Source organism: Apaloderma vittatum, unplaced genomic scaffold (assembly GCF_000703405.1).
Source record: "Apaloderma vittatum isolate BGI_N311 unplaced genomic scaffold, ASM70340v1 scaffold7800, whole genome shotgun sequence".
NCBI lineage: Eukaryota > Metazoa > Chordata > Aves > Trogoniformes > Trogonidae > Apaloderma > Apaloderma vittatum.
Genome location: NW_009696114.1, coordinates 15,469 through 42,848, shown reverse-complemented (window position 1 = coordinate 42,848; position 27,380 = coordinate 15,469). Strand labels below are relative to the sequence as shown.

General features: G+C 39.3%; 2 protein-coding genes across 2 annotated transcripts in view; one reads left to right on the top strand and one right to left on the bottom strand.

The window, feature by feature from the left end:
- Positions 1 to 6,694: 6,694 nt before the first annotated feature.
- Positions 6,695 to 27,380, bottom strand: part of LOC104277018 (transmembrane protein 117-like) — a gene marked incomplete at its 3' end in the record, with an annotated part of 34,292 nt that continues 13,606 nt past the window's right edge. The window contains exon 2 of the mRNA XM_009873531.1: positions 6,695 to 6,827. Within this exon, the coding sequence (XP_009871833.1) occupies positions 6,695 to 6,827 (133 nt within the window). The remainder of the gene's footprint in view (positions 6,828 to 27,380) is intronic.
- Positions 16,990 to 17,988, top strand: LOC104267900 (P2Y purinoceptor 1-like). The gene has a single exon (XM_009873519.1). The coding sequence runs from the start codon at positions 16,990 to 16,992 to the stop codon at positions 17,986 to 17,988; it is 999 nt and encodes a 332-aa protein (XP_009871821.1).

The window sequence follows — 27,380 nt, the reverse complement described above, 5'->3', positions numbered from 1 at the left end:
AATTAAAGGAATATTTTTTATCCCTAAAGAATTTCTGCTATTAATGTAAAACGTGTTGTAATTTCACACTTCCTCTGTGAAATAAGAGAAGACAAAAAGGATACCAAAAAAGAAGTACTCTCTTCTAGTGCTTTATAAGAATAACTGAAACCTTTTGACAATACAGGTAATAAATTCATGACAAACCCTCTCCTGACACATTCAGCACTCAAAGAAGACAATCCCGACAACTTGTATTATTGCTGTAGTAATGTGACAATTAGCATCAAAAAAGAAAACGGTATGTGTCTACAATTTTAATGACACTTTACTATGTTGAATAATAATGCACCAGAACATCCTTCGGTCAATCAAAAAGCACTTCATCTAAGACAAGATAGATGACATTTGTTAGACAAGCAGTAAGAACTCTGATTTTCTGATGTCCTGTGAAAAAAAAAAAATCACTGTGTTGTGATTTTAAATATCAAAGCATTATTTACTGACACAGGCTCCCAAAGGAGAGAATGGTTTCCTTTAGGCAATATGTTCTCTACTTAAAAGTAATACAATGGGAAAAACCTCAAGACATGTAGGTACTGACTTGGATTATCTTAGTATGTTAAAAGCATACAAAAGTCACATATAAACGACAAAGCTATGGGACAGTCCCTGAACAGTTCAAGACCCAGAATCCCTTTAAAGAAAGATATGACAAATTAAGGACTGTGAATTTACTTGTGGCACAGAAAAACTTGGATAGAAAGGATTTCTGTGTACTTACACTGGATTTAGCTTGTCTACCGTTAAAAATGCACCCTTTGCTGCCACCACGTGGACATTGCCACGATACACTAGGAATGAACAATACTTTTTCCATCCCTCTTCAATCCCCTTCATTCCCACGTGATTAAAGAATAAAAGCTTTTTCCTTTCATTTATGTTTCAAATACAGTCTTAAATAAATGAGTTCTGTTCCTTATCTGTTACGTGTTACTTAGCTCAAAATCTCTGCCAAAGTTCAAGAATCTCAATGACTTTAGCTAACAAATAAACACACAAGACCCTCACTTTTTAAACACGTATTCAATGGTACATCAGTAAAAGATATACAACCCCTGCACTTCAGTCTGCGTGTTCAGATACTATAAAGTTAATTGTTGTTGTAAGAGTTCAATGGGTCAGGACCTAGATGGGACTTCAATGAATACGTAGTTCAAAACAACCAGGTACTTGATAGCTGTCAAGATAGTGTTTTTATTACAGTATATAAGGCCTGAACTGCATATATATAGGTAACATTAATGATTCAAATAAATGGTGTTCTGAATACGAGATGGCTCCAGGCTGCTGGGTAGGTGACACTGAGATTATAAATTAAATACAGGCCCTTGATTTGAAAAATGCTGAGAAGTGTCACAGCTCTGGGCCTTGGACACAATATGGTCCCTTAACTCTGAAACCTTCCATCTACATCTGCACAGTAGGTTTATATGAAGCACACTTATATGAACTGTTAATACGCAGAAAAAAAAAAGCCCTCCCAACCGTGAAACCACACTGGAGCTGCACACCCGCATGCCTTGCAGCGTGCAGGAATGGGGACGTACAGTACCGAAACAATGATGCTGATCAGGCCTCCAGCAGTGGCTGTGGGTATACATGCAGAAGAGGACACTGGAAATATCTGCAGGTTTGGTCATTCTACCACACAAGAGATAATGAAAAGGCTGAGAACTATTCTCTTTACATTGCTTTTGACTTTTTTGACTGAGAGGGACCTGCATGTGCTTTGAAAGCCAAGACAGTTCTAGAGACATCACTTTCAAAACCCTGACAGCTCTCACCAGTATATTACAACCCTTAATTTTTAAAGGCATTCTTATCTGCTTTTTTCAGTCTTTTAACTCAAGCTTCAAAACAGCAACCAGAAATGGCCAAATACAGGAGATAAAATGCAAGACAAGTGGTCCACTGGTCCGATGGAGTGCCTTGAGACAAGCCTTCCAGGCATCTTCTGCAAGGGGGCAGAAAACTTGAGCGTGTTCACTGGCACTACGCAGAAGTTGCCAGACAGTTAACTTATCTATCCAAGATTTGAATACATTTCCACACTGTGTTTCAGAATACGAAGGCCACAAGTCCAAAGACAAGGGCGGAAATCAGTTCTCTGGCAGGGTAGCACAGATTATCAATTACAAGGTACAAGAGAAGGTCTTCACATGGGAGAGTGCTCAGCACCGAACTGCATATTCACACTGTGAACTGGTAATCACTGAGAAAGCCCTTATTCTCACATTGTCCTTGTTACCATTCACTACATGAACTCCTGTTTTTTAAAGGTTTTAAGGAATTCTTCAGGCTAGGTGATGCTGACCATAGCTTTCTATAATTTTCCTCTGCAAAATGATTTGCTTGTTTAATCCTCTGATTTACTTTGGCACGCTGGTCTCTGAGCTACTTTCATACATACTAGGTGGTTTGAGTTTGCTGCAAATGCTCAACAGCACACTTGCATATCAAATTTTACTGCTTCTGACAGAAAACTTGGCCTTGGCCAATGTTACTGCTCTTGTTTGATAACTAACTGCACATTATTAATAATGTCCAGCACAAGGTATTATTATAAGTACTTTAAAAGACCCCATCACATCTCCAAAGACCATTAAGGTACTCCTGCTCAGGACTATACGAACAGGACCACATTGCCCATGGCAGGCTGGGAAAAGCCCAGACATGGCCATTGGAACAAAATGTCACAGAGTGGTTGGGCAGTGACCTCCCTGGACAGACAGACGGTTACCCAGCCACCTTGCACTGCATTTGTAGCCCTGACTGTGTGACTGGTTGGCACCCAAAAATTATGAAGCCACTGTTCATTGTCACTTTTGGTTATGGTGGATTGTTATCAGTTCATGGCCCTCAGCCTCACCCAGTGACCATTGACAATGCTTTGATTCGGCTTCCAGGGAAAATATTTTTCCCACTTTAGAGCACTGGTCAGACTAAATGTTATGATGAAGTGACATGAATTGACAGACACTTCTGCAGAGAGGAAAACAGCAAAGCAGAAGCTGAGTATCACAAGAGGGCAGACACTATGTTCTTATTGTCCGTAATCATATAAAAAGCCTTCTATTCACTATATGCAGCTTGAGCTGAGTATGAATTAAGACCTGCAAACAGGCTCTCACAGCTGTTCCAAGATGGATAAAGGAAGGAATGAGGTTTTCTCAGCCACATGAGGGCACAGGATAGTGCAGAGAAGGCAAAGTGACAGATTTGACACAGAGGGCCACTTTAGATGGCAGCTAGCCTCTTCATAAAGCTCCCTGTCCAGAGGACTGTTGTGTACATGTGTGATGGGCCATTGTGCACAAGCATGACGGACCACAACATGACAGATGTTCTACTTCTGCTCATGTGCACAAAACCACCACAAGACTCGTAGCATGAACAGCAGTTTCCCGTGCCAACGTACGTCACATCTTTTATCAGAGTCCCTCTCACCACCTCTATCACTGGCTAACATAGACACACAACCACTAAAAAAAAATGTAATCAACAGATGTAATCAGCAGTGCCTTTCCCACTACTTCAGAAACTGAAAATTCTAAATCATAGAGGGAATTCACCAGTCTCATTCCCACTGCACAGCCAGTCTCTGGTATCACACAAGATAGTATTTTTTCCAATCCTCTACTAATTGGTTTTACAGTTCTCTAAGTATTAAAACTATTTTAAAATAAATCTCTCCTTATTTGAGCATAAAGCGCTACTTAAGGTTACTCTGACTTTCACAGAACAGCTTTTTCCATGTTAGCCTCAGAGCAGTCTGGCTGCTGCTTTATTCTGACTGACTTGTCCTGCCACGCTCCCCAGGTCTCTAAATTTAAACCTGAATAATATCTGAGCCTTTCCTACCTCTGGGTCATTTTGACATCTAGACATTTAGCCTCTCTATTCCACATCTTTCTTGTAGAAAAGGACCAGCTAGACCAAACACCTTGTTCCTGAAACCTGTGCTGGGCCTTCAGATAGTTGCACAGGTTGGGACTGTTGTGGGCCCTGCACCCAGCTCAGTCACTGGTGGCTGTTTTCAGTAGAAGAGAAACAGTAAGAAATAATACCTGCAGAGCATTCTCCAACAGTTTTTCAGACATATTTCCTCACCAGATCTTCAGCTCTGAGTAGAAGAGCAATGACCTAATGTACCATGGATCAGTGCCATAAACTATGAAGTCCCTAAGAAGAAATATTACTGAACAAAGAAGAGGGACATAAAACTAAAAAAGTATATATTCCAATATGTCACAAAATTCACAGTTCAGATAGTCATACTTTTAACCAGCAAACAGCTCTACAATATATCTTCAAATACCAGCAACTTGTTCAGCCTTTGCTCTTCCCAGCAAACTATAGTCCCTACTGCTACTCTTTTTTAAGGGATATGTTCACACTTTTTAGATTTGTCACACATGTGAGGTATATTTAAAAATATTTCTAAAAAAACCCTCCAAATCTTGGCAACTGTAAAATATACCTTCTTAGAGATAGTAACATGGCAGAGCTTTAAAGAACTCCTGGCACAGGTTTCTCGAATCCTCAACAGGATATTGCTTCTGCTGCAAATATCCATGCTGGCGTGCAGACACAAGACATAAGATTCTCCTACTCCTGAGCTGTAAAGGGATTTTCATTGATGAGACCAAACATCTGACATAAAGGAACTTGTGAGAATCACTCTCCTGACGGTACACAGGGCAAGCTGGATTAGAGACAGGGCAAAAAGCAAACATGCAAAAAAAGAGAATGGTTTTTACTTGGTCCTGTAGACAGTAATTGTAAGGCTCTGGTAACCTCTGTATTGGGAAGATGTGTATTCTGGATGCTGTGTTTCGTAGGAGTCCATAGGCACAAAGGTCAGCATCTCTGTACAAAGACTGTAACCTCCACGCAGGCAGACTCTGACTTTTAGCCTAGAAACCAGTCTCTCTGGTGTCAGTCATTTCAGTAAGGCACTCTGACAAAAGGTGCAGACAGAGGTGTTCTTTTGCATGGAAGCATCAAACATGAAGCAAGCTTTCATAAGGACTACGTTTACTCAGAAAAAAACCCCAATCTACTCCTTGAAACACGTTATTATGGCAACAGGAAGTAGTTGGCTTTGATGATATTTGTTGTAGAAACCCTTTTTTCAGAAGCACTACACATTGTTCTACCTCAACTTTGAGAGGACTGATCCAATGGCTCTGTTTGACTGTTCCATATCTGCTTGCTGCTTTTGGCCAGATAGACACCCTAGATAGGTGCACCAGCCTTCAGTCCATTTAAAAAAGGCAGTGTGATACCTTGAGCACAGCATGGTCTGGTTCCAGAAAAAAATCACAACAAATCTAGAGCTGGGACATAAGCCCCCAGAAAGGAGAGGTTTTATCCAGCAGAAAGCAAGATGGCAAATTGACTGACACCAGCTATTTTAGCACGAGGCTGTGCCTGTTTCCCTGAACATGGATGCTGGTTTGTCACACAGTCTCTTCAGTGCAGCTCATGGAAGCTTGTAACAAATATAGGGAGCAAGAATGCTGACAAGGACAAATGAACTCTTTTCCAGACATGAGTCAGTCTTTCAGAATTAATGCTTTGTCTAACAGCTACTTATAGTTCACGCAGCATTAAATATGCCAAATATAAATCTTAACACAATACCAATAATAGCATGCCTATGTAAATACGGAAGCCAGAAACACGCAATGCTTCTCATTTCAAGGATTATTATTCTGCCTCTTATTGGGCACTTATTCATATTAACCACACCGTTACCATGATCATTTCCTAAAACACTCACTGATTCTCCCGCTTTACCTGCCTTGCTCAAATCAATAAATTTAGTCTTCATGTCACAACCTCATGATTAGCCTAGTTGGTCTGTGTCTAAAAGGGGAGTGATAGAGCGGCTTTGGTGAGTGCCTGGCCTCTGGCCAGGGCCAAACCACCACATCATGTCACAACCTCATGATTAGCCTAGCTGGTCTGTGCTTCAGTGACGCTCTGTGTCATTCAGTGACATTCACACACCCACTCTGCCTCCTACTCACCTTTTGGTTTACATCACATTGGTAATAGGACTTTATGCATTGTGTATTTTTGTTGACACACTTTAGATCTATAATACACCACACCAGGACCGTTAAACAACTCTTCATCAGACTCTGTTGGTAGAGCTCTGATACTCTGCTAAGAACAATGCATTCAATTATTTGCACTGCTCTTCAGCTTATATATACGTGGGAGTTTTTATTCCTTGCTAGAAACACTTCCGATGCTATCTTGCCTTTCGTGAACACCTGTGTATTTTTGTCCAATGAACTCTTTTTGTATATATCAGGTGACTAAAAATGTAGTTTTTCTCAGGAAAACTGACGTGTGAGAGAGATGTTTATTTTCAGATAATAGGAGTAAGCAACACTTCTTAAGCCAGAAAATTAATATAAAAATCTCCATTTGAAATAAAAGATAGCTGTTCATCCCTCAGCCAACCACAACTTTGCCCTGTCAAATCACTATTCCACCTAAATTCAGAAAGCAGAGGAATAAAAAAAATATAGTGACTACTAGTATGTTTATGTTTTGGTAAGCACTTATTCATTGTAAACCAGCGTAATATGAAATGTTTCCAGTAGAATACATTCTAGAGAGACAAAAGGAAACCTACCTCATATTCCCTGCCATAATGAGGAACAGATTATAAATGTGAGAAAAAATGAAGAGGAAGAGGATTGTACTGAAGAACATCGTCATCCAAGACCCATGGTCCTCTCGAAACATTTTCAGACGGAGCAACTGACCTGTGGTTTGAATATTATGAGAAAGCATATTTTAGTTGGTCAGTAAATACATGTTTACACAATAACAAAATATTTCTTCTTATATCCAATTATTCCACTGTGTCTGAGTGGGGCAGATTTAGTATTCTGCCGCCAAACTACTCTTCTGTAGTTCATCATGAACAGATATTATACATAGAAAATTAGAAGGATGCTTCCCTCTAACTGAGGAGAAACTGGTTTGGGCTCTTACAGACTGAGGTAGGGGTCTGAAGGAGTCCACATCACATCCGTGGTACCTGATCAAAATGTAGCTGAGGCTTTACATAAGCTACAAGTGGTTCTACATGCTGGTTAAGCAGCTTTCAATGTTTCCCTCTTTCAGCCATTAGTATGTCTACTCACTCCCTACTCTCATGCTGGCACAGCAAACTGAGCAGCCATGCACAGGTGAACAAGCGTAGGGAACTGACACATCTAGGAAAAAAGAAAATTTACCTTTTTTTTTTTTCTTTTATTTAAATTAGCTCCATGAACCTGCTGACCTTGAAGTGCAAGAAACAGTAGTGCTGCACATCTGTGCAAAAATGGGAAGGAGTAATGGATTGGAAGCGTAACTGTCTAAGTCATCACATTTTCTAGAGAGTGTTACATCCTAACACTCCAAAACAAATGCCACAGCAGGGAAAATCTCATGGAAGTAGTCTAGACTTCAAGGCAACAGACACTTTTTAGTGGCATTTGAGCACTGTTTTGAGAGACAAGTCTATTTATAAATTTTGAAATGTCATAAATACCTCAGGCTGTCTGAGATTCATTATTTGCTGCCAATTATTTCTGGATCAGTAACAAAAAAGTCTCTTTCCACTGACTATAGGCAGCATCAGGTCAAACATCATATGATGTGATAATAGCGATCTCATCATTTGTGTTTGTCTAGCTTGCGGAAAGGATAAACATGGAATAGAATTGGGGATTCGGGACAACAGGGCTCATGAGAAAAAAAAGATTATTTGCTTTTTTGAGAAGGGAACTTGAGGACCAGTTGAGGATGAAAGAAATTGCCTGTACTAGAGGGAAACTCCATGTGTCAGAGGGAAAGTCATCTCTTAAGTAAAAGATTACTCTTGTCAAGTCCAAGAGTACACAAAGACACGAGGCTAGCAATAAGTAAATAATCACCTCTCCTCTCAGTAAAACTGAGACAACGCTACTGTGCAATCTCATTGTTCTTTTCTGTGAGGTAGTACAAGGCTGTCCCTTGTTTTTGTCTGCCATTTAATGTCAACAGAAAAACTCTGAATTAGTCTTAGACTCCAATATCATGGAACTGCTCAGCTGGGATGACCTCACCCAATGATGCGATATACATTGGGAAGTGCCAGAAGTCTTAGAATCAGTTTCAAATTCTACCAGAGACCTCCAGTGGCATTACAGACAAATCATTTACACTCTACGCTCAAGTCCTTGATCCACAGAGATGAAGAATAATATTCTTCTCTTTCTTAAAATGTAGACATTATACCACAACAAGGCCACAAACTGATTAAGCTTGTAAGAATTAACATAAAAAAAAAAGGATATCACAATAAAGCATAGAGCTTATGGTCATAGTTATGTTGTAATTACTATTCATTTCCTAATCATGTATGTACACCGAATATTGTCACAGAAAACTAAACATTCTGAGTATTCTGAGTATCCATTTCTCATGGATAATGGTCTTGCCATTTCACAATGGTGATATTTCAAGTTCATCAGAGAAACATTGATTTTATTCTCCTATCCTCAAAAGTCTTAATGCAAAACAATAGTCTTCTCCATCCTGTTTTTTTGAACTTTATTCTTGGTTTTAATGTTTCCTACTTTTTCAAAGGGTATTTACTTGTAGGGATTAATGATACAGATAGGAGTGGGTGAATGATGGTGGAAAGGTGTAGAAATGTTTTTTCAGTGCTTGACTCCAAGCAAGAACACCATCTAACACCCTAGATGGGTTTTTGAAAGAGCTTTGTACCAACAAATCATATTTTTTTAAGAGAAATATAGTTGCTACATTGGTTATTCTTTACTATAAAAGTAACATCAGAAAGACTAGTCTACTATCAAGAAATTTATTAAACAAAAATTTGTCAAATGCTGAGTTATAATGCCTGGCTGCGATATTAACGAAATAAGCTCCTACAGTCTTAATATTTGTTCACCATTCCTACACACAGAAAAATCTCAGTTCCTTATGTACATTTTTTCTGTATCCTATTTTCAAATGTTAAACACTGAATATGAAGTCCGAAGTAAAGAAATAGAAAGAATGTAACGATAACTTAGGAATAACAATATTTTAAGAGATGCTGAGAAAGATTACAGGCAATTACAATTAATTTCAAATGCTAAAGAAAGGTTACTGATTCATACATAATTTTCCCTTTTTATGTCTAATAAACCTTTTCTTGTGTGAAGAATTTGAAACAGAAGTATGCCCCTTGACACATATTATTTGCTTCCCTAATTTCATTAGGAAATCACATTATGAGTCTGTGTAGAACCTTCTACTGTGGGTTTTTCTTAGACCTAAAGCACTTTAATCATGTGATGTGTTATACCTTAGTCTGCAGAAGATGCCTTTTTCAAAGAGTAGTGGTATGTCTTTCACTTGAAAAGAAGCTGTTTACTCTCACCATTGGTGACAGGTGAAACCTTTGTCATGTCTTCTTCAGGAACATATTTTTCCTGGACTAGCCTTCTTTCCCTTTTTTCTTACCTTCTTCTTTTTGACCTTCTCCATTACGAAAAACATATGAGTTTCTCACCTTGATTTCCTGTAGCCCTTTACCCTTTCTACCTGCTCATACAATCTCATTGTATCCATTTTCCAGATCTTGTTTGTCTACTCTCATCCCTCTTTTCCTGTTGTGACTCTCCACATTTCCAGGCCTCTCCTTTCCTAAACCAAACTTAACTACTCTTTTTTTAACATCATGATAGCCTCTATACTTGCTTCTGTAGGAAAACCCTATGATCTTTTTGTCTTTCATCTCCAAACTCTTTAGGCACACTGTTTATTCACTTTCTGGAGTTTTTTTCTCCTGGACTTTTACAAGTCTAGTATAGCTCCTTGAGCTATTTTAGAATAATAATTAGAATTTCTAACGATCACTTTCTTAAAGCCATACTACTTCTTCCTCCTGTGGGTGTCATGCACCTCAATCTGGTTGTTCACTTTCTTCCTGATATCCTGACCTCCTTTTGTGTTTACCATTCTGTCCCCTAACAGCTCTCCTTTTACTTCTATTGATTTTAGCAGATAGTTTGAGTAGCTCACCATCTCTCATACTTACACGTCCCTCTAACTGAGTACCATTTCTTTAACACAGGTTACCTTAGATGCTCTATCTTTTGTTCCAGATAGAACATTTGTCTTCTAAAATCAGCTGGATTTTTAATGAGTTTTTCAGTTGTTTGGAGTATTGAAAACCTCACCAGTGCAAGAGATGGGAATTTGCTTTTGCAAGATGGAGAATGCCACAGCAGAAGCCACGAGGAGTAAGGAATCATAGAATCATAGAACAATTCAGGTTGGAAAAGACCCTTGGGATCACCGAGTCCAGACATTAACCCTACACTACAAGTTTACCCCTAAACCATATCACCCAATACTACATCTAAACATCACTTGAACACATCCAGGGATGGCAACTCAGCCACCTCTCTAGGCAGTCTATTCCAGGTTCTGACCACTCTTTCCATGAAGAATTTCTTCCTAATGTCCAGCCTAAACTTGCCCTGTTGCAACTTGAAACCATTCCCCCTGGTTCTGTCCCTAATTACCTGTGAGAAGAGACCAGCACCAACCTCTCTACAATGTCCTTTCAAGTAATCGTAGAGCATGATGAGATCCCCCCTCAGCCTCCTCTTCGTCAAACTAAACAGTCCCAGCTCCCTCAATCGCTCCTCGTAAGATTAAGGCAACTGATAACTCAAGCAGTAAGGTGAAGGACAGCATCTAATGAGGAAATAGTGCAGTCAGGTTCTAGAAGATGTCAAAACAAGGAAAACAGAAGGAAGATGAAGAGCTGGACAGGAAGTATCAAGAGAGGTGACATAGCAGACCAAGAGATGGAATTGTCTGGGATGTAGGCAATCTCTGAGAGCTGTTGTTGAATGGTAAAGTGCAGTTTCAGCATGGATTAGGGCTGGACACATGGCAAAGCTATAAAGTGGGGAAAATTAGTAGAAAATGTGAGGTATTCCTTCAGGGAATGAAACAGGAAGATCCCAGGACTAATATGTACTGATGAAGACTGGAGATGCAGGTTTGGGGTAGGAAGATTGGAGGAGCTGGAGCAGATCTGGGCCATAGGCTGAAGTGGTAAGTAGGATTTGAGCTCTGGAGGAAGCAGAGTTGAAGGATGGGAGTACTCTGAGAGGGCTGAGATTTTGGAACAAGGTGGGAAATATGAGAGAGGAGAAATGATGGGCAGTCTGAGAGGAGACCTTATTGCTCTCTACAACTACCTTAAAGGAGGTTGTAGAGAGATGAGGATTGGTCTATTCAACAAACAAGTGATAGGACACCAGGAAACGGCCACAAGTTGTGCCAGAATTTAAGTTTAAAAGTTCTGGTTGGAGAGAGACCAGAGGAGGGTCACAAGAATAATCAGAGCGCTGGAGCACTTCTCCGACAAGGACAGGCTGAGGGAGCTGAGTCCATTCAGCCTGGAGAAGAGAAAGCTCCAGGAAGGCCTTATAGCAGCCTTCCAATATCTGAAGGGGGCCTACAGGAAAGCTGAGGAGGGACTGTTTACAAGGGCGGCTAGTGATAGGACAAGGGGCCATGATTTTAAACTACAGCAGGGTAGATTTAGATAAGACATTAGGAAGAAGTTCTTTACTATGAAGGTGGTGAGACACTGGAATAGATTGTCTAAAGAAGTTGTGGATGTCTCATCCCTGGAAGTGTTCAAGGCCAGGCTGGACAAGACTTTGGGCAACCTGGACTAGTGTGAGGTGTCCCTGCCCAGAGGTGTTGGAACTAGATAATCTTTTAGGTCTCTTCCAACTCAAGCCATTCTATGATTCTATGATTCTACGATTCTACGATTCTACGATTCTATGATATTAGGAAGAATTTCACTATTGAAAAGGCTATCAGGCATTGGAATGGGTTGCTCAGGGCAGTAGTGGAGTCTCCTTCCCTGGAAACAGTCGGGTAGACACAGTGTTTAGGGATACGATTTAGTTGAGGACTTGTCAGTGTTAGGTTAATGATTGGACTCAATGATCATAAAGGTCTTTTCCAAACTAGAGAATTCTGTGATTCTGTGTAGGTGAGGTAAATCAAGCTCTGCAGTGGGGAAGGAGAAACACAGGTCTGCAGACCAGTTCAGCAGTAGGCCAGCAATAACTAGGACTCTGTCAAGGGGAAAGAAAGAGAAAGTGCAAACACACACATACATACTCCAAGCCCGTGTATTCTCCTCTTTCACTGCTGGCAACAATGTCAGCTCCAGGCCTAGCAAGCTGGGAATGTACAATAAGTCTGCCCTTCCCTAAAAAGCAACTGGAGGCTGCCATGGCAATAGCAGTTTATCCAGATTTACTGAGAGGAGTGGCTTAATGATAATATCTCCCTTGCAGTTTGATACCTGCTCTCTAAAGAGCTGCCCTTGTATATGGAATACTACTGACAGCTTGGATTAAAAACAGTACTTGCAAAATAGAGTTGTGATTTTAAAGGTCCAGATCAATGGAGAGAAAAAGCACAGACGGGCATCTTGACTTCTGTAAAATAGGTAATTCCAACCCCTCTAAATCAGGTAAGAGAAAGATTCATTAAGTATTCATTGCACTTCTAATCTGCAAAGGAATATAATTCTCCCTGTTTAGCTATTATACACTGATTACTACACACGCATACATATATATTTCATATTTTTTAAAGCATGTTTTTACAACTATTGTCTTTGGTAGGCAAATTCTTAAACTATCCTTCTACTGTAGCTCATGATGTTTGCCACATAGGCTTACGATGTTTGCCATACAGGACTTCATTAACTCACAAGTAATTATACGAACATCATTCCTAAATAAAAGAAATAGTAGCTTAATCACAATCTACTTACATAATCGCATGCAAATATTGTTGTATATTACTTATTTTTCCCACCATACTAGTATGTATAATATTCTAAATGCAGTTGAACTAAAATATGTGAAATGCTCCACTTAATACTCACATTGCATTATATATCCTTTCATATCAATTCAACCGAACATAAGAAGGGAATGCATGAGATGATTACCTAATAGGTAAGATATTAAAGTAAAACATGCAAATAATGGTTGATATCTTTATAACAAAATGTAGGACTCCCTGCATAATGCTTTATTAAATTGATAAAATGAGCTAAAAGGGTACTCTTTGAGAGCACATATAACAGAAGTATATTCATAGAATCATAGAATCATAGAACCATAGAATGGCCTAGGCTGGAAGGGACCTTAGAGATCATCTAATCCAACCTCCCTGTCATGGGCAGGGACGCCTCTCAACTAGATCAGGACACTCAAGGCTCTGTCCAACCTGGCCTTGAACACCTCCAGGGAGGGGGCAGCCACAACATCTCTGGGCAATTTATTCCAAAGTCTTGCCGCCCTTGTACTGAAGAATTTCTTCCTAAGATCTAATCTAAATCTGTTCTCCTTCAACTTAAACCCATTTCCCCTTGTCCTATCAGTGGACACTCTTGTAAAAAGTCCCTCCCCAGCCTTCCTGTAGGTTCCCTTCAGGTATTGGAAGGCAGCTATTAGGTCCCCCCAAAGTCTTCTCTTTTCAAGACTGAACAACCCCAGCTCCCGCAGCCTGTCCTCGTAGCAGAGGTGCTCCAGCCCTTGGATCATCCTTGTGGCCCTCCTCTGAACATGCTCCAACAGATCCACATCCCTCTTATGGTGGGGGCACCAAAACTGGATGCAGTATTCAAGGTGGGGTCTCACAAGAGCAGAGTACAAGGGGAGAATCACCTCTCTTGACCTGCTATTGGTAGATGAATAGTCAGAAATTTGGAGAACCTATCTGATAACTGGAATAGATTTGTACTAGATTAAAACATAGTTGCAAACAGGCAAACAGAATTCTCAGAGTAAGCCCAAAATAAATGTTCATGTAAAATTAGGGCTTCTACAGTAAAGAATAGCAACAAAAAGGAGAAAGGGGCAGAGAGAGTAGATGAGGAATGAATTTACATAGAATAAGCTACTAACTCATGTTAATATTTTTTTTTAACTTCAGGCCAAATTAATTGCTTATTATGATCTTATTAAAAATGTTAAAAAACCTCACAGGACTCAGGAGTGAACACAGCAATGTTCAGAAAAAGAGTTTTCTTAAACTACAGATGCAAAAATTTGGACTGGAACTGTGAGGATGATCTGTTCACAACCTGTAGCTCCAGTTATTCTGTCGCTGCTTGGACAGTAGACAAAAAAATTTCTGTTTTCTAACATTAAAAAATGACACTTCTGGAAACCATTAGAGTACACACGCAGTTTTACTGCCCATCAGGGTAGCTTCAACAGCCTCAGGATAGAGCAGGGCATGCTCCTTCCCACATGCAGCAAGACTGGGTCCTGATTGATTGTACAAGGCTTCAAATTCTCCTGATGAAAGCCCAGGAGTTCTTGTTATAGCACCAAGCTGGGAGTTGAACCCTTAATGTTCTTCTCTTGCTTATTATGTCACCTCAGGAAAGATTCTTTTTTTTGCACTTGCTCCCCCATGTCCACCCTCATCACACTCACACCAGCTGCAAAGAACACTGTTTCAAAAATCTCGTCTTGGTTACAGCTTCTAAGCTCTACTATAATACAGAGAATTAACAACAGACAGTAAGAATATTTTAGTACATTTAAATATGAATGCCAAGGTAGACACCGGGGAAATGCCTAGACAAAACCAGACATATTTGCTAATGACTCCCTGAGCCCCAAACACACTTCACCCAGCTGTGCAGTTCCAGCCCCTCCAGCCACATAACTAACTTCATACAGCTCAACCGTGAGGGCAGTCCAGTAAAGTGGAGGTGGTGAGGGGGAAGGGAATTTATTATCCAGGTCTGCAATTGCCCTAATACAGTTACAAGGCTACCTAGCCAACTTACAACAAAGCGGGGCAGACAGCTGTGCTGCCTGCCTCCCTCCATTTAGACCTCCCAATAGTACTTCTCCATGAGCTCGATGAGATCAGGAATCTGACATTACAGTTCCCTCAGGCAGCTATGGCCGTGCTGTTTGTAGCCACTTCAAGCTTACTTATACCACCAACACAAATTGGAATCAAGCATTTAGTGCCTTCATCCATAATTATTGGAAAAGAAAGCAGAGAGGCAGGCAATACAACCTAATTCAAAGTGCACGTGACCTTTAGCCAAGAGGATTTTAGGAAAAGATAACTTTGATATACATATTCAAACCCCTTTTAATTGAATACATTATAAGAAAACATTACTGAACTGTACCTATTAGGGTGCAATTCTAATGAATTTGCAGAGACAGAAAGTTCAGCTGAAGAAAAAACTACAAAAGTTTGTGTAATTTTTTTATATTCACAAGGGCCATGGAAAAGAGTGAGTAAAAAGGAGTACAACGACCGTAGGTTAAAGTACAGTGCTTCAATACTTAACAAAATACATTTAGAGAGCAAACATTCCCCACCCGTGAAATACCCTGTGAGTAGAACAGATGGTGTTCTATCCATGTCCACCTTCTGGAAAGGCATTGGACTGCTTTTGTTGCTGAGCTTCTAGAGAAACAACTTTCCTTCCTAATTTTCTTGGGCACAGTCTGAATTAGCTTTTTGTCAGTCCACACCTGGGTGAACTATAAGTTTGCAAAGCACAGTAATACAGTCTCTATTTAGCAGGTCTTTGCTGGAGGTCGTGTCTGTTATATCTTGACCTGCGTCTCTGAATATACTTTGGAAAAGTCATATTATATTAGGGTTGGCATGAAAGCAAAACTGTGTTCAGAAAAATCACTACTATCAACTTAATGGTCGAAGCTGTTTGAAAATTTTCAGGGAATCAATAACATTTTTAAAAAGTCATTTCTTCCATTCAATGTGTAGTTTGTACTGAGTAAAATTTTATCCTGTCATCTTATCAGGTACTGTAGTGGACTCTGATCTATAAATGGTTATTTTGATGATGCTCACACAAAGCTCCTACTTGAACAGACCTCACAGTTTGGCACCTGCTGCATCATTTGGAGAGAGGTTCTAGAAATATTAAAAACTGCAACTGGTGACAGCATATTCTGGCAGAATATCCCAGCCTTATTTTGGTTTTACTAGGAGCAATTGGGATTAAACGTAAAACTTTACAAGCATAAAAACCTTGCTTTGAAAAATACATTACAGATCTATATTCCAGATATTCCATAATGGGCTTTCATACCAACTGGGCCAGAAAGAATAAGGCAAAATTAATTCTCTCTAACCCTACCATGGGCACAATATTTTTGACCTTGGATATTCAGTTACAGAAGAAAGTCAAAGGAAAAAAAAAAAAAGGCAGTTTGTCCAGCACTGTAGATGGAAAGGTTGCTCTGACCTTCACTACAAGCAGGATTTCATCCTGATTTGTTTTGGTGCTGTTTTCTGGATCTCAGACACAGCTCACTGCACAGCTGTCCACTATGCCCACACGTCGCTAGGCCCGGTACGGATACTCAAGGCAATCAAAGCAATGATGGAACGAGCGTGGGCAATTATTGTCCTTCTCTCCTCTGCTTCTACCAAAGATAAACATAGACACACTTGTGGGCAAGGGGATGCTACTGTTACCGAGGGTGTGTTTTTTCTCCCATCTATCACACTAAACATTAGAGAGTAAAGAATATAAAGGTTTGGACAATTTTATGATTCTATGATTCTGTGATAAAAGTTCATGAAGATTTCCTTGTGCTGGTGTGGTACAGTAAGCTCTTACTGATATCTACTTGGAATTTACTTTTTTCCAGATAGAGTAAAGCTTGTACATTACACCATATTCTGAATTCTTTTGCCAGTTCAGACATACTGGATTTAACTTAAAAGTTTTGTATTTTAAATTCAATACATCTAATTCAATTTTCATTTTAAAAGCTATTCATGTCTTTTTTCCCTTCAGGGCCACTCCATGGAAAGATGATGAATGGTACATGCACTATTTTCATTTGCAACACAAATTCTAAGCTAGAATGGTACTGCTATTTGCTGATTACACTTTGCATTTTCACTTTATTAGCAGGATTTCTAGGCAATATACTTGCACTACGATATTACACGTGCTACATGAAGACATGGACTACCAACACCATATTCCTCTTTAATTTGGCACTGTGTGACTTCACTTGGACTCTGATGGCACCTTTTTCAGTGTATTATAGTCTCCAGAAGTTACCTGTTGCTTCCAATCAATCATTTTATCGGATCATAAGACTATTTTTCAGCATTAATATCTACGGAAGTGTCTATTTCCTGACACTTGTCAGTTTTGACAGATACATAGGTGCTGTCCACCCTATCACTTCATTAACATGGTGGGACAAAGAAAAGGCCGTGTTTTGCACCATTGCGATGTGGATCTGCGTCACGATTGCATCGATGCCAGAAGTTTACTACACAGTTACAGCTGGAGAACAACAGGACATCACACTTTCCCTGGATAGCACTGAAGGGCCTTCACAATTTGCAGTGCCGTTCACGCTCTCCAAGACTGTACTGAGATTCCTAATTACAGCCACAGTCATCCTTACGTGCTATATATTGACTCTCAAAGCATTACTACAACTCAGTAAACGTCAGCAAAGAAGGAACAGACTTGTTAGACCTCTGTTACTCATTTCAGCCACTATGATTATATTTGCTGTTTCCTTCATACCTTATCATGTGATGATGATGGTGACACTAATTTACAGACTTAATTGTCAGCTGCCCTGTGGGAACGTAAGGACATTAAATGTCATTTATAAAGTCACAGAGATTATCTGCAGCATCAACAGTTGCCTTGACCCCATCATTTTTACCATAGCAAATAAGACATTCTATCAAAGAAGTATAAAATGTCATCCCAAATGCCAGTGCTGCTGTTGTCTGACAGGAAGGGTAAGCGACATCACTCTGTCCCCAGGAACAACGACTTAAAACACCAGTCTACAGAGACATGCATCTCCCACTGCCCATTTGTCTTTGTCTCAACAGAACTCCTTAAATTTTGGTCTCCTGTATTGTAGAGCAATCTCTTGAATAAGCAAGAATACACAGCAACGTGAAAAGCAACACTAGCAATTCTTAGCTTTATAGAATTGGCATTTTTAACATTCTTGTCATAAATATAGCTTAATTTATTGTGAAACAGTACTTCTTACCTGTACATACATGTAACACGGAATGAACAATGATGAAAAGTTCTAAGTGGTTACTTTAATTCTTGGCCAGGTAAAATACAGTAGGATTAAGAGCACGCAGTGTTGAAGACTCTCGTTACTGTTTCTGTTAATTATTTATTCATCTGTTTCTAAGTGCTGCTGTGACTGGGCTGTGCAATTAATAACATCATGATGCTTACAGTTGAACTTCTTGAGCATTTGCAAAGAGACTTTCTACAAGTACTTCATTTTAATGCTGCTTGCACGAGAGTTCCACCGACACTGTCGGTGGAACCTCACTAACCCGGGTAAGTGCAGCATATTTCCAAAACCAAACAAACACAAAATAAATAGTAAGATAAAGTCCCTGAGGACAGTCAGAGACACAGTGAATCCACCACTTACGAAGCAAACAAGCACAAATTGAAAACCTTTGTTAGGTCAGGCTCCCAGCAGCAGGAGTTCCAAACCAGTAGGCAGGGCACACTGGTGCTGTCCCCTAAACTTGAACAATTACAGCTCTTTCTTCAAAGTGTTCTGCTTCAAGGGAATGTGTGCTTCTGCTATGAACTCTGAACTCATCAACGGGGAGAAGTGTGCACCGGAAAAGTTCTGAAATACAGGGGTGGCTGAGCAGCAAGAACAGGCTGCTATGCAGGAGTGCTTCTCCTCCATTTAGGGTCATAGCACCACAGTTTCAGGACAATCTAAGGTGATCACTCTACCATTCATTTAAATCATTAAAACAGCAGAATATATAACTATCAGAATATCCACCTTCAAGAATCCTTAAATATGTGTTCTTTCAATAAATTTCATGGGCAAAATAATCATGTTTCATAATCAACCACCTGCTGACCTGCTTTCTACCCAAGTTCCACACACTACTTTATTAATTATAAAAACCCATGTACCAGTGAGCATGTTAACTTTATTTTCAGAAGTTACTAGCAACAAAGTACTGTTTAATACACTTTGTAAAGTGTATTAATTCTTTAATTTCCATGGGTTTAAAATAATTTTGTCCTCACACATCTCTATGTGAACATAATTCTATCTTATGTGGGTATTAAATCTCTCTTGTATATTTCAATTGTATTGAGTAAATATATAAGTATATGGAATATCTAGAACATTTCTTTTGATTGTCTATAATTGTGACATGAAATGAAGAACAACTTCTTGATAATCTGAAACACTTCATATATGTTTGGATGTACTAGCAAGATCATAGGGTCTTGCAGCAAAATTGTGTGCCTGTATTCTCTGCAAGGGAGTTATTTGATCACCTCATTCTAAGTGCTGGGTTTTTGCTTTGATAATTTCTCAATCTTCCAATATCTCTTATTTTAAAACAAAAATATTGACTTTTTTATGCATGAAACATCTTTTGGAAGCATGGCAGAGTTATTAAATATGTGTTGGCTTCATTAAGAAAGAGAGCTTTTTAATCCATGAAAGGGCAACCATCCACAATTACCTGCTATAATATACACTAATATACACTAATATACACTAACATCTTAGGCTGATACAGAAACAATGTCAATACCATTTAGCAACAAAGGTGCTTTCAGCATGAAAAAGGATAGAACAGGAGATTAGTGTGAAGCTCAGGGCTAAATGAGTTTATTGCTCCAAACCAGATTGCCCCCAAGACTGTAAACAGTAAGCTATTTTTAAAATCAAACACTTGCTACTATTACCTTTCAGTCTATCTTTAAAGGCAGAGACACACTGTTTTCTTCTCCTTTTTCCAACTTAGTACTGCTTTTCAGCCAGTTAATTTGTGTGTATTCAGACCAGGTAGAATTTAATGTGAAATCAAAATACACAAAACTAAACACTACATGCCTGGGCTAGAAGAGATAACTTCATGCCTCTGGGAGGCAGAGGTTTTCAGGTTTTACCTGTCAGGACGTCTAATATGTGAGCTTTTTCAGGAGAGAGAGAGACAGGTCTTTTACCAGCAGCTTCAATATATTTTGAATTCTTGAGATTTTTAAGAGCAAAATGTTTTTTCCTCTATAGACAAGTAGTTTTATTCTCACTGTGTAATATCTACTAAACAGATGTTAATGTTACTATTAGATATTAAGCAAGTATCATTCAAAAGATCTTTTGTTGATAATGAGGAAAGAAGCATCCAACTCAGAAGAAATTATGGAAAATATTATCAAAGTCACTTCCTGATTTTGGAAAAAAATGAAATTGTTTCCTCTTGAAGTGCTGCTGTTACAATACCTACAAATACAACCCACACTCAAAAGTACCGAAAGCTGGCGAGAATAAAATTAAAAACTTCAATTAAAGACTGAATTTAAAGCCTCCAGTGAGCTCAAGAACAAATACACTAATTAAAAAGCTTGACAGATAGCCCTTCCATAACTCATATGCAATGGCATTTGTAAGGATTTCTCTGACTGTGCCTCAGTGTGTAAAAATTCAAACTAAGGCACCAGTAAGGACATGCTTTATAGTCAATGTGAGAGTCTGACTCAAGAAAATAAAAAGCTAGGAAGAAAATTCATTCTGGTCAGGTAAACAGAACATAAAACACATTTAACTGAACAAGAATGACCTTTATATTCTCAGTGTGACTGATCTATGCAGTGTACTTGCATAGAAAGACGCAAAATTAAATGCTTTTTACTTTCTGGCGGCATCACCATACCAGGGCACACGTGACGCAGCGATGCCAGGAGCTGGCAGCACGGGCCTGGGGGAGTATCAAGGAGCACTTACTGCACTGTAACAGTGACTAGGGAAGGACCAAGGAAGCACACAGGCAAGGACCTGATTTACAAGGGAGAATCCAGATCTCAGCCATCTCAGAAGATAAAAACTGCCATGAAATAACATTCAGCAAAATAACATCAATTTCTGCTGCGTGTCCTTTGATCCTCCCTGATCTCCAAGAATACAAGCAATACAGGCAGCATGGATGGTTGCCCTGCTCTAAACTCTTTGCTAGGGATAAGCAGGAGCAAGATGGAGATTCCTCTAGTTCAGTTACATAGGAGTGAGCAAGGTGGGTGTCCTAGCATCTCATTTCACTGTTCTGGGCTCACCTCCAGAACAAGAGACAAACCATTTGGACTCTGAAACTCCATTACTCTTCCTTGCTCCTTTTTATGTCCCAGTGAAAGAAAAATATGGAATAAACTGTTACAAAAGTAAATCCTTGCCTCCATGTATGTTTCTCTAGCTGGATGCCAACCTACATGGTGCACACAATCCTACAAAGCTCACTAATTTTCTATTGGTAAAGCCACCCTACAACAGAGGTCCCATGGTACCTTCACACATATGAGAAAAAGGGGAAGGAAAAGAAACCACCTTATGCTGCTGAAAAGATTATTCCCAATCAACCCCAAATAATGAAGAACATAAGAGAAAAAAGAAGGTGGGGACATTCCTACAAAAAGTATCTGTGTCACAGTGCCTCTGTGATCTGCTGTCCCAACCTAGGCATCTCACACAACATGCCTTCTGCTGGGCTGAGTCTAAGGGCACTCAGTCATCTTTAGATTTTATCTTCAGGACACAAAACTCATGAAGAAACCTTTCCTCACTTACCCTCAGCTGTTCATGTTCCTCATAATACTCAGCTGTAAATACACCCTAGTAGCTGACAAGGTCTCTAGACACTGGTTTCCCTGTTCATAAGTGATCCTATAATCAATTAAACACACGTATAAAAAGTGGTTTTGTTCAACTAGGCTGAACTAATGCTAACGTTGCAATGCTAATGCTAATGACTGCAAAGGTTTTCTACAAAATAAGAGTTAAAAGGCACAAGACATCTGTTCATATTTACTTGGTCATATTTTTGTTTGGAAGTACATGCTTCTAAAATGTTTTACTATAATATTTTCCAGATAGAATGACATAAACAAGTAAAATTAAATAAGTTTATGCCATTTTGCTACAATAAGTGAACAATAAACTAAAGACCTAAGAAACAAAGTCAACATGTTCTACTATGACAGGTATGTTGCAATATTGGTTTCTCACAGACCTTTGTTTGGATTAAATCATAGAATCATAGAATTGTTACAGCTGGAAAAGACCTTTAAGATCATCAAGTCCAACCATTATCTAACTATACCAGGCCCATTTCTAAACCGTCCCTGAGGACATGGTATCCAATTAAACGCCTAACTGTCACAATGAGCTTGAATACATTACTGATTGTTGTAATAATGTATTAGCTTGCAAAACTGACCGCAAGCTATAGGTAGATTTCATTTACCGTATCTAGATTCTAAGATATTACAGTGCTGGACATCTTTACAGTAATACACCGGAAGAGTACAAAATCGATGATAGCCTTAAAGATCTGACTGCTTATGTATGACTCCCTGGGCTGCCAAGTCTTCCTGCGCTGTGCCTGGAGCCCGCACTCAGAGGTGATGGGACATGCTTGCCCCCCCTGCAGGGTCCTACCACCTCTGTAGCCCTCCTCAAGCTCTCTTTTCAGGCCTCCTCCCAACTTACCACCTACTGGCTCGGTCCCTTCCTCTTTACATAACTCAGCATGCATGGGGCTTCCTCCGGCTGAGAAAGGTGAACCTTCATCAGGAAGCACTGCAGTTCTCAGCTTTTGCAGTCTAAGGTAAAATGCAGCCTAGTGACACAAAACGTAATAACCAAGGTCTCAGCTACTGACCTATCTAGAAAAGGGATGTCTTCGCCAAGTACATAGTGTGCTAGGGCAATGGGAACCTCTGTTTTCCCACCAGTCCAGCCAGTATCAGTCAGAAGACTGGCATTAGTAGCCAGATGTCTTTCCATCAGGCTTCTTGTGCAGATGGATTTTGGTGGTCTTAAAGGCATAGTCTGAACTAGAAACTGCAGGTGAAATGTGCAGCACTCTGTCCTCCTTTAAAATGCCATATAACCTTTAAAGATTGCTTTCTATTTCTCAAAAAAAAAAAAAAAGAAAAAAAGTATAGAAATACAAATGTTCATAAGAATGCAGACACATCTTTTTATACAAAAACAAGAACAGGAAGATGAACTTTTGCTGCTGCAAGGGAGGGGCTGACATTTTCTTTTCTTAATGGAAGTCCTAAAGCTATGCCAGAATTACAGTGTGTAGGCAGGCTTAATTTTGCATTTTTCTGCATCTGTCAATTTTCATTGCACAGATTTAACATATAATTTTAATTACAGACTTTTATTGATATTACTAATTCAGGTTTAGAGAATTGTGCTGATATAGTTAAAAGGAAACATTTAAAAATAGATATTGATTTCCTATAATGTTTTAGAGCATTTTTTAGTAGGGAAGCAACTGAAAACCCTGAGTTAGCGATAGAAAATGCTAATGCATTTGTTCTCGAGGTGTCGATTTTTTTAATTCTATGTGACTTTATCCCAGGTTATAAAATGAATGTGAACAAAAAAGTTGTCTCTTTAGATGTCCTCACTGCATAATAAAAGAAAAGTTGGTTAGAGGGCATGTAAGTATTAATTATATTTTTGCACTCTTTATCTTTTCAGAATTTTTAGCACTTTTAAGAAGCCTTCTTGGTTTAAAAAATTAGACCTACAAAAGTTATTTCATGATCCTCCAATTCTTTAGAGCTACCTTATATGTAGTGCCTACAGAAATTACATTTTCTTTTTTCGAATTCATTGGAATTCAAATTTCACAGTAGGTGAAAGAAACATAGTAGTATTTATATCCTGTATAATGCTGATGCTAAACTTTGAAGGGCAGTACTACAATCTCTGATTTTCAATACCAGTTTAGCAATACTCTGTGGCAATTTGTTAAAATAATTTTTTTCTATATTGCTTTGTTCTTTTCTCCTAGGTCTGCAGTGAAAATGATTCGCAAGCTTATTTTTAACAGTAAATAGAGTTGCTTACAATCTATCTGCCACACAGTCTTTTAAAATAAACATTTCTAAATGTTTATTTATATAGAAGGAGCGTAGCTAGTAGGTCAAGAGAGGTCCTCCTGCCCCTCTACTCTGCCCTGGTGAGGCCACATCTGGAATATTGTGTCCAGTTCTGGGCCCCTCATCTCAAGAGAGACAGGGAACTGCTTGAGAGAGTCCAGCGCAGAGCCACAGAGATGATGAAGGGAGTGGAACATCTGCCTTATGAGGAAAGGCTGAAGGAGCTGGGTCTCTTTAGCTTGGAGAAGAGGAGGCTGAGGGGTGACCTCATAAATGTTTATAAATACGTCAAAAGGGAGTGTAAGGCGGACGGAGCCAGGCTCTTGTAAGTGACATCCAATGACAGGACAAGGGGCAACAGGTACAAGCTGGAACATAGGAGGTTCCACAAAAATATTAGGGAAAATGTTTTCCCTGTGAGGGTGACAGAGCACTGGCACAGGCTGCCCAGGGAGGGTGTGGAGTCTCCTTCTCTGGAGACATTCAAAACCCGACGGCACGTGTTCCTGTGTGACCTACTGTAGGTGATCCTGCTCTGGCAGGGGGGCTGGACTAGATGATCTTTTGAGGTCCCTTCCAACCCCTGACATTCTGTGATTCTGTGATAAAGCATTTCAGAGTCAGAAAATCAAGCATATCTTGTCATCATCCATCTAGGAGCACCTACAGGTTTACAAATGGTCATTCTGGTAAGCAGTCCAAAATGTAACATTGTGGCACAGTAAATTGAAAACCTGATTGTAATATAAAAATAGTTTAGTATGTTTATATGTAAATAGTTTAGTATGTTTAAATAATAGCAAACATATATAATAAACCTTTAGCCTGATTTGAATGAGCAATGCCCCTTTCAACCAATCATATGAAGCAGCTGTTGACAGAAAACAGCCACCAACAACTAACCTCAACGTTGAACTGGAACTCAGAAGAGATTTAGATTTGACCATGAGCTTAGCCAGAGATTTTCCATTGGACTAAGGCAAGCAGTGCTGTTGGTGAGACTCAGAGCAGGGAATGTAGGGGTCACTACCAAGCATGCATGCTGAGCCATCAAAGACCAGCAGAGAGCAAGAGAGAGAAGAGATTTACGCTCCCTCAACGCAAAAACGTAGTCATTCAGTTGGTCAAATACAGGAGAGTGGCAGGTGTCCTAACAAAAAGAATTTGTGTCTCAAGGAAAGTAAAACAATGCTCATTTTAACTAAAAAATGAACTAGTTTCCCTCCTGGTCAAGAACAGAGCACACTGTATTTGTCTAGAATCCCTCAGCAGATGAGCACTCCCATGCAGGCGTTTCCTTCTCTCTAGTTGTAATCAGAGGCACAAAGTATGGAGAAAAAAAGAAACACTAACAAGAGACAGTTCTCTGATTCAGTCTCAGTATGCACAGATTAAGCACAGCTTTTGTCTTATTTTTTGTCTTCAATAAATGTTTGCAACAATGCTGTCTGGTTTGGACACTGTGGCTAAATCTCACAGTGCACAAACAGGAACGCCAAGGGGGTTACAGGGCGTGTTTGCATTTCCAATGCACAAGACAAGTGGAGAACTGATGTTGTGGGACCAAGAGGGAGTACATTGCAGTGACAAGCAACGTGGCTCTCTAGACTACAATAAAATATGGGGGTACACACTGAGACCTGAGCATTTTCAGACTTGGTGAAAACTATTGTTTCATAAGCTATATGCTTCTCGACTAGCATCTCTATATGAATATAGACACTTGTCTGAGCCCCAACAAGAGAGACAACCAGTTAATCGAGTCCTACATCAATATTAGTATGTGCTGCAAGTTGCACAGAGCTTACACAGGAAAGATGATTATTCTTCTCCCAGACCCAAAACAGCCTGAGGGTTAGTCAGTCCTACTTCCACCAAGTGACTTTAGCACTTGCAATATTTTGCAGAATACTGTGCCCACTGCTACAGAAGCAGTTGACAAAACCCCAACTGCTTCAGTTTTGCCCCAGGCGCCCAGTTCTCTTACTGCTCCTTTGCCCTGCTGCTATGGGGTGGAGGATGCAAAAATACTAGTTATTTCATAAAGGCACAACCAAAACAAGTAATATGGAATGAGCTTTAACTGGTTATGTTTGCAAGATGTCTTTCTTAGGCTGAAGTTTCCAGATGCTGAAAAATTTCTTCAGGAAAAAAAGGTCAAGTTCTCTACTTTGAAAACACAGGCTTGTGTTTACAGAATTAAAAAGCAGAACTACAGTTATGACTTCTTTTAACCACTCACAGATTGGACTTTTTTTATTTGACATTTTATCACACAGTTGAAAAATTCAGAGGAACGCCACGAAAATCTAAGTATGAATATCTGTTTCACACAGATAGCTTCCACTAACGCACAAATCTCCTCCAATGACATATCATTAAGCACTGCTCATTAATTCTAATTTGCTTTTCTAGAAATAGCACATCATTAATTTGTATTATGTGCACCATGTAATGATGTCCAAAAAGGATTATTTATTGCATACAAATTGAAAGACTAGAAATCCACAATATAAGCTAAACTACCATATCCACTGTATTTAGTAGTAACTTTGGAAAATCAAAATTTTAAATAATTTGATACTATACTGATTGCCAAATTAGCCATGGCAAATACTGTTTTGAGAAATATATCTTTACTAGAAATATGCTGAATGGAGCAACTGTGTTAACAACCAGTGAAACTTTAGACAACATAACAGTTCCTTAGCAAATTTCCTTTGGAGCTAAATCAGATTTACAATCAACTAAAATTTCCATTACTAAAAAAGCCAAAGGCTGGGTAGGTTCTGCAGTGGAACACATAAAAATACTATTTCCCGGTAAGTGCATAAAAAGCTACTAAGCTAATAAGCAGGGTGGGAGTATTGTAATTGAAAAAAGTTTTAATTTTTCCAAAAATATGTTTCCTCTACTCAGGTCTGTTTTTTCCTTTGTTTTTAAATGGATTATCAATTTAATAATAAAATAGTGTATAGAAATAATCGTCACTAGCATACTTACATCTCCGTATTTAAAGAAAATAATCGTTTAACTAGTTGCCATATTCATTCCATACCACTAGAAGGTGCTCCTCTGTTGAAAGATAATTATTTCTGTCTGAATTGCTTCTCGGAGCTAATTTTCCTCTGATAACTGTGCTTCTAGCCAGTTGTTTACAGAGACTGTAATTGCAAAGACTCCCCCTGTTACACAACAGCAGGATCTCATACGCCATAACCATTACCACAGCATGAGAATTACAGATCTGTTATCA

Bases quoted from the DNA above. Each gene is read 5' to 3' on its own strand.
- LOC104267900 (XM_009873519.1), top strand. From the start codon at position 16,990: ATGATGAATGGTACATGCACTATTTTCATTTGCAACACAAATTCTAAG.